The sequence below is a fragment of the Balaenoptera borealis genome (genome assembly GCF_965194805.1).
Source record: "Balaenoptera borealis genome assembly, chromosome: 21".
In the NCBI taxonomy this organism is placed as follows: Eukaryota; Metazoa; Chordata; class Mammalia; order Artiodactyla; family Balaenopteridae; genus Balaenoptera; species Balaenoptera borealis.
The window spans coordinates 19,397,030-19,412,228 of record NC_138880.1 but is presented as its reverse complement, the minus strand read 5'-3'; the positions used below and the strand labels follow the sequence as shown (position 1 = coordinate 19,412,228).

At 37.4% G+C, this 15,199-nt stretch overlaps 1 protein-coding gene across 1 annotated transcript; it reads left to right on the top strand.

Moving 5' to 3' along the window:
- Positions 1-225: 225 nt before the first annotated feature.
- On the top strand, positions 226-13,946 carry FGF20 (fibroblast growth factor 20). Its single transcript, XM_082374817.1, has 3 exons — positions 226-5,712; positions 11,120-11,223; positions 13,328-13,946. The coding sequence occupies exons 1-3, from the start codon at positions 5,427-5,429 to the stop codon at positions 13,571-13,573; spliced, it is 636 nt and encodes a 211-aa protein (XP_082230943.1). The 5' UTR covers positions 226-5,426; the 3' UTR covers positions 13,574-13,946.
- The last annotated feature ends 1,253 nt before the right edge of the window (positions 13,947-15,199 follow it).

Genomic DNA, 15,199 nt, shown 5'->3' with positions numbered 1-15,199 from the left:
AGATCCCACATGCCACGGAGCAGCTGGGCCCGTGAGCCACAACTATTGAGCCTGCGTTTCTGGAGCCTGTGCTCCGCAACAAGAGAGGCCACGACAGTGAGAGGCCCGTGCACCGCGATGAAGAGTGGCCCCCGCTTGCCACAACTAGAGAAAGCCCTCGCACAGAAACAAAGACCCAACACAGCCAAAAAAAAAAAAAAAATTAATAAAATTAAAAAAAAAATTCCTTTTTTCACGTGTGTTTAATACTATCCACAGAAAATATCCAACCTGTTCTGGTCAAGGTTTGAGATTTTGTGCAGACTGAGGCCCTTCTGTGCAAATAGTTCAAATTCAGGAATTCTGATTTATCTCGATTACTTTACGTAATAGTTGTTGAATTTAGATATTCTCTCCTATAACTAAAGTGTTTCTAATATTTAAGTTGTGAACTTCCAAAATTTACCCTAAAAACTCTAATTTTGATATAATTTCATTCTTACAGAAAACTTACAAGACTACAAAGAACTCCACATACCCTATACTCACTCTTTTCAGTTAACATTTCACTCTCCTGTTTTATCATCTATTCCTTCTTTTTCTGTATATAGTCATATATACATTTTTCCTGAATAATTTTGCAGACATCATGTCTCTTTATCCATAAAGTTTTATTTTGTATTTCCTAATACTTTTCTTTATATATTCACAGTAAAATTGTCAAAATTAGGAAAGTTAACATAGATACAATACTATTAATTAATTCACTATCCATATTAAAATTTCCCCATTGTTTCAATAAAGTCTCTGTTTGTTTGTTTTTCTGGTTCAGGCTCCATATCAGGATCATCATCACATTTAGGTTTCATGTCTCTTTAGTTTCCTTTAATCTGCAACAGTTCCTCAACCTTTCTTTGTCTTTCCTGATTTTGACATTTTAGAGGCATATAGGCCAGTTGTTTTGTAGACTGTCTCTTATTTGGGGTTTAGCTGATGTCTCTTCATGACTAGATTCAGGATGCATTTTTGACAGTGACATCAAATAAGTGACATCATATCCTTCCTAGAGTGTCAAGAGGTATATGCTGTTGGTTTGTCCCATTATTGATGTTTACTTTCATTATGTGGTTAAGATAGTATTTACTAGATTAATCCACTATGAAGTTATTATTTTCTTTTTGTGATCAAGAAACCATTTGTGAGGGGATATTTGAGACTATGTAAATAGCCTCTCCTTCATCAAACTTATAATACACTAGTCTAACCCCACACACTGAGAAAAATAATCTTTGTAACTTAAATTCAGTATCTATGTATATTTTTATCTTTAGACCTTGATTATACAGTAAAAGAACTGTATTTGAAAGTTACTTAGTTTTTAAAAAAATATTATCATTCCCTTCTGTGTGGTTATGTTATTCACTTGAATTTAGTTAGGTTCATTTGTTCTTGGTTTTATTCCACCCCCTCCCCCCATTCTTATTTATTTGACTTAAAAAGATTTAGAACGTTAACATTTCTCTAAAAGTCCAAACTCTATAAAAAGTTCTCAAAGACATGTCATTTCCCATCTCTTATACTCCATTCATATTCAACTCAGGTAAACAATTAATAGCATAACCAATTTCATTTGTTTCTGATTTATCCATCCTGTGTTTATTTTGGGGGGAAAAATAGCATATATAGAAGTTTCTTATTTTCTTGCTTTCTTACAGAAAAGATAGCATGCTATGTGTAAAGCGTGCTAAAACTTTGCTCTTTTCAACTAATAGTATTTTCTGGAAATACTCCATGCTAATTTATAGAGATCTAACGCATTCTTTTTTTCCAGCTATGTAATGCTCCATTGTGTGAGTATACATAATTTATTCATTCAGTTTCCCATGTGTGGAAATTTATGTTGCTGCCAATAATTTGTAATTACAAATAATAGATAATGTTGGGCAAATGTACTTTTATTTTATTGAATGTATAAGTCATGACTTTTAAATCAGCTTTTTATCTTTTTCTCAAGTTATACACATGTAGAAGTAACCACAGGCATTAACTCCCTTTTCATGTGCAAAAACAAAGATTCATAACACTATGCTTGCTGAAAATCTATATAGGAATTATATAGCCTGGAAAACTGTAACTACGTTTTGTGGAAGTAGAAATTGTACCACATATTTGTATAACAGCAAGGCAAGTGTGGTCTCTAGGAAGTATAGGTAAAGTTGATTAGATTGCAATGTATACTTAAAAGCTGAATAATGCACTCTTGTAAAACACTCTTCAAAATTATTTAACTTCCCATGATATCATCACAGCATGTGCAAAAAAAATCTTTAGTGTTATCTTTTCCTGTCACGTGACTAGTGCAAACAAAAGAAATCCTTATCTTTTTGTTTCTATTCTGGCCCTTTATAAAATGGCATTAAGCACCATTCAAAACTTACATAGTAAAGGTTTGGTTTGAGGAAAAAAGATTTATTTTGTATTTCAAACAAATTATACTTGCTAAATTATAAAGCAAAAATTTTCCCACCAACTGAAGGTTTCTAGCATTTTACAATTATAGAAAACTTTATAGTTTTAAAACCACTTTCCTAGATATTTTTACATTGAAGTCTCATAGCAACCCTTGGCATAGAGAACTAGGCAGGAGTTATATTGTACTTAATTTACAAAAGAGGAAACAGAGGCATTTAGAGAGTTTGAGAAAATTTCCCTGGGATGTAAGACTCTGGACTAAACATTGAACTAGAATCCAGGACATTTTTTTTTTTCTTTATAAAGTGGATTGTGCCTATTTCATAGCATTATTGTGGTGATCAAGTAAGGGAATGGACTTGAAAATGTTAAAGTTGTACAGAGATAGTAGTTTTATTATTAAAAGTTTGGGGCTTTGGTGACTATGGGTAAAATTTCTCTGTATTTTACTATTTTGTATATATATGTATAAACACACACACATATATTTCTATACATATATATGTAACCCAAGAGACTTAAACAGACTGAGAGATATGAATCACACAGCAGGACTTAAACTGTTTGTGTGGGGAAATATTTTATAGGCTGAACTAGCGCCTCTAGGAGCAAGTGACGATGCTTTATACCCATTGCGGAATAATTAACAGCATTATATATTGTACAGAAGTTAGACCTTGAAACAAAGCTCATTAAAAGGTACTTGATCTTAGTTTTAAACATTTAAGTATCTTCTTTAAAAGTGATCAGTGTATGTACTGGCTACTTTAGTTTTCCCGCTATGAGATTCACACAACTTTGATCTAACTTTCTTTGATTTAACGCTGCAATTAAGAAGATTTGGTTCAAAGTAAAAGCTCATTGGTTGATGTTTTCCACTGATGTGATAATGTTTACACAGATGTGCTTTGAAATCTTGATTATGGTGGATTTGGGGGTCCTACCACAAGACAGATTGCTGTTATTTGAAAGGTGAAATAATATGACACTTACCTGGTACAACCTTTAAAACAGACTTAGCTGAGTACATTTCTAAAGTGATTTATCTGTTTATTATTTTTAGCCAGTGTTTTTGTTTTATTTCATATCTATCAACAGTAAATCACTTGCTTTAAGGACTCTTTTATAACTTGGTTGCACAAGGGTCAGTACTTAGGACCGTAGTGATGAAAAGGTGTAACTTTACCTACTTTAAAGCACCTGCCAATTAATTAGCAAAAATCCCTTCTGAGCAAATAAAATAAAGCAGTCCCATCCATCTGCACTCCCAAGTTTAGGCCTTTGTTAAACAGACCATGAAACAGGACTGAAAAAGTAATCTTTAGTGATTCCCTAGAACTTTTTGCTCAGGGGAAGCATAAAAATCTGCCAAATGATTCTCAACTCTTCTGCCACTGAAAAATTTTAACTTAAAGATCTTAAATTTAACTAGTGGTACAAAACCAAAGTTTTTAGTTTTAAATGGATGTGTATCCAGCTCCTTCACCTCAATGACTTTTGATTTCACAAATATGCATGGGCAGTCCCACATTTTACCAGCGACTTTTTGTGTCTCAAAAACACATCAAGAATCAACACCGTTCTCCATTTAGTTGTTTTTATAATTCAAATGTGAACAACCCCAAAAATCTAGTCTTAAAGAAAATGCAACTAAGAACAGGCAAGTGCTCTTAGATTGGATAATGGCTCCCAACCCACTCATCATTTATGACACTATTACAGATATTCATTTTCTATTCGTGGCAAATATAAGAATGTAAACCATCTCTTTTCAGCCTACTTGGATTTACTCTTAATCCCTAGATTCATTATTATATTACGTTATTATATGAAGTTGATTGAAAGTTCACAAACTTAGCACACAACTTTAAATTTCCAGATAGATATAAGGCAATCTTGGTTGTATCTTGTGCTGAGTAAAGATAAACATTAAAGAGAACCCGGGAAGGGGGAGGGGGTGTTCCTAACCTAACCTTGATTATGTAAAGAAAATCCCCCATCTAAATGATAAAAGAAAAGAGTAATGCTTGTACATTTTATTAGTGTTTTAAAATTAGTGAGTTAAACTGTCAAAGCTTTGATTTTCCTTTCATGTGTGTCTGGGCAGGTCTAAGCCTCAGGTAACGCCCTTTTTCCTTCTCCCTCTCTTACCTTTCTTTGCACCTGTCCACTGTAGGCTCCCAGCAGCTCCCAAGGAGTCCAATTCTCCTCTTCTCTCCTTTTCCTCCTCTTACCCATCCCCTCCTCCCCGCCCCCGCTCCCAGTTCCCTCCCTTCCCCCCTTCCCTTCTTCAATATACCTGCCAAGCTGGGCTCCTTTTAGCAGCGATCTATCACTGCAAAGGAGCTCACATCAAAGGCAATCGCACGGCCGCAGCCGAACAGCATCACGGTTGTTCCAAAGACAACCCCAAAGAGCGGCCTTGACTGCGCCTCCCCGAAGTTGCTGGCCAGCTTTGGCCAAGTGCGGGAATGATTTTCGCGACTGCATGGATAGAGAGCCGTCAAGGGCCCCTTCTGGTCACTTCCGAAGAGCAAAAACGTGAGAGGAGGCCGGTTTAAGATTTCAAACAGAACCTCCCCAGCGAGCATGAAAGGACTTGATTAGCATATGTCAAGAGGACCAGCATATATACTGTGTGTATGTACACAGGACTCTGATCTGATCCGTTTGCGGAGTCGGAGCCCCAGGCCCAGCCCCAGTGTTGGCAGCGGCAGCTATAGATGTTTCTGCAAAGCCAGCAACCGGCTCCCACCGACCCCAGGAGAGAAGATCGCTCCAAGACAGTGAAAGCCTCCCTGCCTCCAGTGCAAAGTTCATCCAGCGACCTCACGGGACTAACCGGGCCTTAGCTTTTTGGCGCTTGTTTGGCTCTAATTTTTCTCCATTCACCTCCCCATCCCTGCTCCGTTTTTTTATTGGGGGGGGGGGGTCTTTTGTTTTCCGGATCCTCCGCCTCTCCCTCCGGCCGCCCCATGGCTCCCTTAGCCGAGGTCGGGGGCTTCCTGGGCGGCCTGGAGGGCTTGGGCCAGCAGGTGGGCTCGCACTTCCTGCTGCCTCCTGCCGGGGAGCGGCCGCCTCTGCTGGGCGAGCGCCGGGGCGCGGCGGAGCTGGGCGCCCGCGGCGGGCCCGGGGCCGCGGAGCTGGCGCACCTGCACGGCATCCTGCGCCGCCGGCAGCTCTACTGCCGCACCGGCTTCCACCTGCAGATCCTGCCCGACGGCAGCGTGCAGGGCACCAGGCAGGACCACAGCCTCTTCGGTACGTACCGGCACCCCGCCTCCCGCGCTCCCCTGCTCCCCCTCTTGCGTCTCCCTCCTCGTCCGCGGAGGGAGTCGGGGCTGCGCGGGGCCGCCGGGAGCCCCCGGAACCCTTCCAGTGCGAGGTGCTGGCCGGGGCTGCTGGACGGCCGGCGTAGGCACCGGAGGACGTTCCCCGCCCGCGGGCCGCCGCGGTTGCCGGGCTGCTGCAGACGCTGAGGGCGGGAGGAGAAAGGGGGGCGCCCCGCCCGCACCTGGCTGCCCTGCCCTTCCCGCTGCCTGGGACACCGAGCCCTGGAACCGGAGCCACATCCTTCCCGCACTCCTTACCTCGCGGGCAGTGTTTTTGTTTTTGTTTTCAAAATCCCTATTATTTTCTCCTACTTCCTCTCATATTTGCCCTTAACAAAAGTTAACAAGCGGAAGCCTTCCGCTTCTTTAAACGTGCCCTGCAGCTGTGCAGTTGATGAGCTTTCCATGGCTACTGCTCAAAGGGTAGCTCTAACACAGGATGCGAGCGTTTACGTGTCTACCTAGAGAACCATAAATGTTCACCTGAAAAGGTAACAGATTAACTTGCCGTGGGCACCATCGCTACTGTCAGGCCCACCTGCCTGCAGTTCTCAGCGCTCTTAAAGTTTGGTGAGGGGAAAAAAAAAAAAGCTTATCCGGCTACTGAGCATGCCCAGTCCTTCAGCCAAGATCCTCTATAGAAATTGTGAAATCTGAAAGCAAAGATCTTGGTATTGACCTTAGGTAAGAGGAAGTGGGGAAGCGAAAGAAGATATGGGTGGGAACACAAAGGGACGTATTTCAGAATACCTCCAACAGTGCCTGGGAGCAGAAGGGCTTAAAAGAAAGAAACAAAAACAAAAAACCCCGAAGGATTGTTAAGGCAGATTGTTAAGACACTAGATTGGGAAACCATAAGGTCTCGATTGTTAATCACCCCCTAACTAGCTGTGTGACCAACATGTGCCCTCACCGGTCTGAGCCTTAGTTTTCTTGTCTGTACAATGATGAGGTTAAATCAGGTGATTCTCTCAAGATGCTCTCCTGTTCTAACAGCCCAGAATCTTTCCTCCGCTGTGGAAGTTTTCATCATATTAGAGTTAACTGGCTAGCCCTCTCAAAGGATTTTGATCATCAAACTTGGGACTTCATTAGAGAGAATCAGTGTATTTCATTTTAAAGATACCATCTACCTGTCAGCAGCAATGTGAAAGGGCCTAACATAGTGTCAGTTTTCCTTTTCTTTCCTAAGCACTGGAATTCTTTGAGAATCTCTTCTCTGAAGGGCCCTCTCTTATCCTCACCCCTGTTCTTATTTGGCTTTCTTTTTTTTTGACTTGTAGTCCTCATTAAAACTTTGGGGAAGTGTAAATCTCAGTTTGCGGGGCATTTGTAACTCTAGATGTAGAAATGAGCATGTGGTGGTCATTTGGTAGCACTTAAAGGCTTAGAAAATTAACTTTTTAAAACCCACATGTTTGCAGCTTCCACTGATCTCTTCCAAATTCCCATTGACTATGGGTCCAGAGTGTCATGACCTAGTGGCCCACCTTGGGGTCACTTTCCGAAAGTAGTTTCTAAATTGAGGAGGCTGAGATTCTAAGTCTAAAGAACTTTGTGACACCAGGTGGCTCAGTTCCCTTGCCTGTAAGAATTACTGCGTTACAGAAAAACCCTCCAGCTACCAGAAAGATTTAGAAATGAACGCAAATGTGATAATGCCTATAAGTAGAGCAGGTAGAAGTTAAGCTTAGGTAATATTCAGACATCTCCCCACCCCCTCACCGGGATACATAGCATAAGCTTGGAAATTCTACTTTTAAGACCCTTATAATTCAACCGTAATCTCTCCAATGTCAAGAGTTGCTTCTTCCACTTTGTGTCTCTTTATAAGACTGACTCTACGGGAAGAGATTAGTAAATATTTATAGACTTGATAACATTCATTAAACTGGTATTTTATTTCATTCCTTAATAAATGTTGCATATCAGAATGACCATCTTAGTAGAATTTTTTTTGGCTAAAATTTTGTATACTTATTTAGTAATTGGAAAAATATGACTTGGACTGATGTTTGTGATGGTTTAAGCCACTCTATGGTGCAAGGGTATCTATCAGAACAAAATATTTACTGTTACACAAAGGAAAGATAACCCAGATTAGCATGGTAGCTTAAAGGAGTAGCAACCTCTAGGATGAATTAGAGTGCATCCTAGTGGCCTGTGGTAGCTAAAACATCATAATTTATAACTGCAGGTGAGAAGAAAGTATATATACAACATGTGTAATAGTATAAGCTTCTCTCTATATTTGCCTTCTCTTTTTAGTGCTTCAATTATTAACTATGAAATTATTTTTCTCTCTAAAATTTCATTTCTGTGTCATCAAAGTAAGAATTTTGAAAATGCTTAACATGTGCTATTTGAGATGTTAAAGTAAATAACATTTTTGATAATTTATACTAATTTGGCTATGATTAAATAAAAAATTCAGAATACTGTGTTTTAAAATTTCAAAACCACATCAATAGAATGTAAACGAAAAGGTCCCAGTAAGGTTTAAAAAATTTCCTATCTGAGTTAGCTCTGTATTTATAATAGAGTTTTCCTGCACAGTAGTACAGTAGGAAGATTTTACCTAATACATAAACCTGGAATCATTACTTAAAAAAAAAAAAAAGTTTAGCCTGAGATCAAACATATTCCTTTAAAGGCTTTTCTTTTATTCTCCCCTATTCTCCATAGATTTGTCTGATGTGGTTGCATTGTGGGTTGACTCACCTGTTTATTATGATTTTAAAAAAGGCTGGCTTTGAAAATGATACCCAAAAGACAAAGTACCTCCAAGTCTTTTTATGGGACACTAGGCATTAGAAAATCTATCTAAAATCTGTGATTACCTCTTAAGGAAAGCTTTTCATGTCTACTCTTTGTTAAGGAATTAGCTTAGTTGCCACCTCATATTATAAATAAGAAAGACTTGTCAAATCTCATTTAAGAATCAAATGATTACAAATTACTGTGTGGTATACTATTTCTCCTTGTGGAGAAAAAAGGATCAGAATTTAAAAGTGTGGCTAAAATCTTTAAGAGGAACATGAAAAACACATAACCTTTTTCCCATCAGCCCCTATGAGCCACTGCAAAATTATTTCAACCTTGTTATATGTATACGAGGCTTTGGATGTCGTTTAATGAAGTTGAAGCTATTGAATATAATTATTCTAAGAATATATGTAATTTCTTCTCTTTGTACAATTACATATTTTTTGACAAAATAACAGCATTATTTTAAGATGAGAATTAAAGTGTAAGTGGTTTACAATTTAGTTTTGCAAGAAAAATGGATACTTATAAGATCTGTTTTATAATTGATTTATATGGAAATGACTCTTGTATTGTACTTGAAAACTAGTTCTATTATACAGTCTAATCAGTTAATCAGTTCCTGTTCTTTGAAAGACAAGAGCATCTTAACGTAAATCAGATACTTAAAGAGAATTAAGTTACAAGTGAACTGCAGTACACTTCTCAGTTTGAATGTAACATTCATTACAACTTCAAGTAATTATACATTTGTAAGTATATCCTGGATGAAATTCCACTAATGTATCTTCTTCTACCAATCATGTTTTGGGCCTATATTTTTGTTTCTAACAGGAATCACTCACTAATGAGCTTGGCAGTACATTTAATTTTCCTTTACTTCCCACCTCTATATCAGTCATTATAATGGCTATCCTATGAGGTAGTAGTCTTCCTACTATATCTTACCTCCTCTCTGCCTTAGGCTCTCATACAGGGACAGGGACTCTTTCAAGCCACTTACAGGCAATTTAGCAGTACGATATTGTTGCTGTAAGATCCTTGTTAGCTCTAGTGCTCTACATGATATCCTAATAGTTTGCAAGAGCTCATTTGAGCTCTTAAGAATCTATGTTTAGAGCTTAAGCATCCATGTTCTGCCGAAGAGTGAATTAGGATCTGGACAGAATAGAGACCTCCATATATGCGAATAGCCAGATTTTGTACTTTCCTTCGGCCTTGGGAACGTCACGTGTCCAAACAAGAACTCGTATAATAAATCAAGAAATGACTTAAGATCAAGAGTCAGGCTAAATGGTACACATTTATACTGTTTGTAGAGCTTAAGAGGGAATGAAGGGGTGAAGGTAGAAAGCTATTGAGGAAGGCAGTTCCAAGCATAGAAAGTATGTCTATATACTTTTTCAGGAAAGAATCTAAAGGGAAGAACAAGACAAAGACATTAGTCCAAAGGTTAGTGTGTGCAGAGAAAAAGAATGATGCAGAGGGAAGCATTTAGGTTTTTTTGTTGTTGTTGTTTTTGTTTAACTATGGTGTATGAAGAGTATTGAGTGGAGAGTTTTCGGTACTAATTTACCTATAGATAAATGAAAATAATTCTGGAAAGTTATTGAAAGCAAAATATACTTGCATGCTAAATTCTTGGTATTTGGCTATTACATTTCATGAATTATAAAGTCCTTTTACTTCTTTGAACCATAAAATTTATTTTTAAGGATCGTGGGACAGGAAACAGCATATTATACAATCTGTAAATTTTGAAACTACTGTCTTGTCCTCAAGAAGCACTATTTTGAAGTACAAACATTGGATTAGGGCTCAGAAGATGTGAGTTCAAGTATCTGTCCTATTAATTACAAATATCATGTCTTTAAGCAAGTCTCAGTTTCTTTATATGTAAAATGGGATAATAATATCTTCTATGCTTATCTTAGGAGGTTGTTTTTGAGGACCAGATAGAAAGTATTGATAAAAGTAGAAGCCCTTTATAAACTACAAAATACTAATACACCCATATAAGGTATACTGGCTGCTGCTAGAAAAAAATTTACTTGATTCATAGTAAGCAAAAACAAAGCAAAACTATTAATAGAACATGGTTGTAGTTAATAGAATCAAGGAGGAGAATTATGAACACCTCTATTATGTACTAATTTTATGGTAATAATAGCTTCCATTCATTGGATGCCTAAATGTGTTAGTCTTTACCACTCTCCTGTAAGGAAGCATTTCACCATTTTGCGTATGAGGAAATTGAAGTTCAAAGAAGACAAATGACTTACATAGACTAATCAGTAAGTTACTGAACTGGATTCAAACCCAGGTCAGTCTGTTTAAGGTTTTACACCCTTAACATTTTATCATGATGAACAATTTTTGTTTTTTTTAGTTTTATTCATCTGTAAATTAGGAGGCTCATCATAATGACAACTGTACATCACTTTTCAGTTTACAAAGGACTTCCACATACATCATTATATTTAGCAATTTGCTCTACTGCTCTTTGGAAGATTTTCATTAGTCGTATGTTCTTTAATAAATGCAAATCATTATTTTGTTTATAAATTCAGGTATCCTGGAATTCATCAGTGTGGCAGTGGGACTGGTCAGTATTAGAGGTGTGGACAGTGGTCTTTACCTTGGAATGAATGACAAAGGAGAACTCTATGGATCAGTACGTATGTTTTAAAAAATTATTGTAATTCATTAAATAATGGCTATCCATTTTATAAGTAAAATAGCTACCGATTATGCATATCAGAAGAAATACATAAATAACATACTTAAGTAGAAGTTAAAAATCTAGATCCTGATAAATTTCCATACACCTGGGCAGTAGTATAGCAACTCACTTTCATTTCTTTTTTTGTTTGTTTGTTTGGCTGCATTGGGTCTTTGTTGCTGCGTGTGGGCTTTCTCTAGTTGCCGTGAGCAGGGGCCACTCTTCGTTGTGGTGCGTGGGCTCGTGGGCTCAATAGTTGTGGCTCGCGGGCTCTAGAGCGCAGGCTCAGTAGCTGTGGCACATGGGCTTAGTTGCTCCACGGCATGTGGGATCTTCCTGGACCAGGGATCGAACCAATGTCCCCTGCCTTGGCAGGCGGATTCTTAACCACTGTGCCACCAGGGAAGTCCCCTCACTTTCATTTCTTAAACCCTAAACCTTTATTGTTTTTAGCTCACTAGTTTTTTTCTGTCCATTATCCTGGGACCAGAGACAGAAAAATGAGAACGTTTTCTTCTTGCCATTTTAGTTTCTTTTCATCTTTACATTCATTTAATATAAATTTTCTCTACCTATTATTACCTTCGTAGATAGGTATACATCACTGACTTGCTGACCTTTGCAATATAGGAAATGAATGAATGAAATCTTAGGATACCTTAAGCAATAACAGAAAATGGCAACCACACTAGTTGGACCATATCTGCAGTCTTGATAATTACAGTAGCCATGCTCTTACTCAGAGTTGCATTGGGCAGTTTTTAACTTATCACTGGGGATAAGTGCACACATTTGTAGGTCTACTATAAATGTTTTAAATATGGAACTTACCGTAAACTTTTCAAGTTAACACTTCATCAGTGTAAGGTTTTTTTTAATTTTCTTTTTTCTTTTCTTTCCTGTCCTTTTTTTTTCTTTTAATGACAAAGCAGCAAAAACAACACAAGAATTAGAGCAACAGGATAATATAAAACTCAACCTGCAGTACTATGTAGATCTTTCTCTTTCACTGTATCATTTTTTATTTGTTTGCAGTTGCTATATAATTGTAAGAAAATTGTTAAAGTGTAAATGTGGGCCACTCCCACCCATTCTCTCATGTGAAATCCCTTCTTAAAGTCGAAGTCTCTGTAGCTGTTTCCAAAGATAATTTACTTTTATGATTTAGCAGATGACACATCTGGTACCTTCTTTTTTCTTAAAATCTCAATTGAGACCACAATATACAGTTAGAATCTCAATATACACTGAGGAAAATCGGTTATCATATTTCAGTAAATGGTACTCCACTTAATATCTGTCCTTTTAAGGGCAACACTTGCCCTTTCCGGGCTTTCTGTCAGCTCAGAAGAAAGAGAAATAATGCATTGTGTAATATCCTAAGAGTAGAATTACAATTGAAAGAGAAAAACCTGCACATAATCTTCCTTCTTCATGTATGTGTCAGATTAAAAAAGCAACTGTAGTCTACCCCTTGGGATAATATACAGTCCATCTTGAAAAGACAAGAAATCACTGGGCTTTTACTACATTTACCTAATAGTAATATCCAGATATAAGTTAATTGTGGGGATTATATCATCAAACAATAAATTCATAAAGGGAAGATATATGACTTGGAGTGATGATCTTGAGTTAGGAATTTGAATGTTAGCAAGGTCTTGAAACGTTTCAAGGTGGTAGTGGAGATTTGCTGTGTAGAACTTTGGCATCTAATGATGGAACAAGATAAACTACAGGCCTATTTGGCAGTGATGGTGATGGTAGGGAGGTCAAATGGAGCATGGGCAAGTTTAGAATATTTATTGTTTGAAAATAAAATTGAGAATTGATATTTAACTTAAAGTTCTGTAAACTAAACTGCTGGATGGAGTCACCTGGGAGAAAGAATTCCAGATAACATGAGAACTAAAACAGAACAAAGCAAAAACAATTTACCCTTTCTCCTTCTTTGACAAGGATATAGTTATAGGCAAAGAAATAGAGAGTTGAGACTTTTCTAAGGAAATTCTCTTAAAGATATCTTTTTCAATGGCAGTTATCTTCTCTCTTTTAGGAGAAACTGACTTCTGAATGCATCTTTAGGGAGCAATTTGAAGAGAACTGGTATAATACCTATTCATCCAACATATATAAACATGGAGACACTGGCCGTAGGTATTTTGTGGCACTTAACAAAGACGGAACTCCAAGAGATGGTGCCAGATCCAAAAGACACCAGAAATTTACACATTTCCTGCCTAGACCAGTGGATCCAGAAAGAGTTCCTGAACTGTACAAGGACCTACTAATGTACAGTTGAAGGGTGATAGTGTCTTTACTGAAGAACCAAACTACAACTATTCTTTCTTATTACAGTTCTCATCATAAAATAATAACCCAGGAAGACATTCAGAATGTTATGGAGTCTATTTTCCACTGGGAGACTGAATTTGGAAAGAACATTGAGAACAAACAAACAAAAAGTATCTTGACTTGAAGTAGATCAAGATCTCTCTTTACAAGTGGATTAAGTTCCCTCGGGTACACTGGCTCTGTCCTCACTCGTAGATTGAAGCTGAAAATCTGTTAAACTGTGGGTAATGGGAACCCCACCTAGTTTGCTGCTGGTGCCTCACCTCTCTGGAGTATGTTTACTTTAAAAGTTACATTAAAAATAGATACTTCATGTTGAAGAGATGTATTGACATAGTTGGCCAAGATCATTGCTACATAAATTTTGAGAACCTTGTAGGATTTTGCAGGATACGGCATTTTATGTAAAAAATTTGGATGAAACATGGACTATGAAACATGCCACACCAAGATGGAACATTTTTTTAAAAAGGATGGACCTATTTATACATTTTCAGTTTGCAAGTATTTATTATATATATTTATTTATTAAAGAGTTTATTTTTTACTAGTATATGAAGATAATACAAGAGAAAAAAACAACAAAAATTTCTTTATCGTGCCATTACTTTGTTGTGATGTCTTGGGCTGTAAAGAAGACATCATTATTGCTACACATTAAACATAGAATAAGATCTTGAATTTCTTTTTAAAAATAAAGTATAGCATAGATTATATTTTTTTGCAGTCAATTGCCTTCTAAATGTAACATTGGTTTCTTTGGCCTAGAAAAATGCTGTATCAATTTGTATTGAATTCAACACACATTCAAAAAGGGAATTAAACATTTTAATTTTTATGTTTTGGTTTCATTCCTTTTCAGGTGGAGTTATTCTACTTATACAACATATTTTTAAAGTGACAAAATTCTGAGTTCCTAGAGAAAAGCTTGATATTTAGAGAACTTCTAATGGTGAAAATTATTGGACATTATAAGCCATTTATGCTTACTTATCTTCTTGACTTAGTCTGGCAAAGCCCATTTCTTTTCACCCACTATGATCACAGAAAGAATGCGTCTTTAGTACCACCATTAATAATAGTAAAGCTCCATCTACCTGAGTGTGCTATCTTTTCCGTTATAGCTGCTATTTTGTCATTATTTCAATAAACAGTCATTAAGCCTACTATACAGAAGATACTGTTAGGCACTAAGGAAAATATGGTGATCAAGACAGAGGTGGGTCCTGCTTCATGGAGCTTAATGTCTAGTAGGGGAAACTAACGAACACCGTAACTGTGAATTGTGACGTGCTCTATGAGAAAAACAAGGTTCAGACACAGAAAAAAAAAAGAGAATAAATTTAGATAGGGTGAGTCAGAGGCTTCTCTAAAGAGTTGACATTTCTTAAAGGATAAGGCTAAGAGGAGAATAAGAGCCTTAAAGGAAGAGGAAACAGTGAGTCTGGAGTCCCTAAGGTGAGAAAGAGCTTTGCGGCTGGAGCTGAGTGACCAATTGGGAGAGTGGCACATATAAGTTTACAGAGCCACACAGATACAAATCCTGTAGGTTCTTAAAGACATTTCTGAGGTT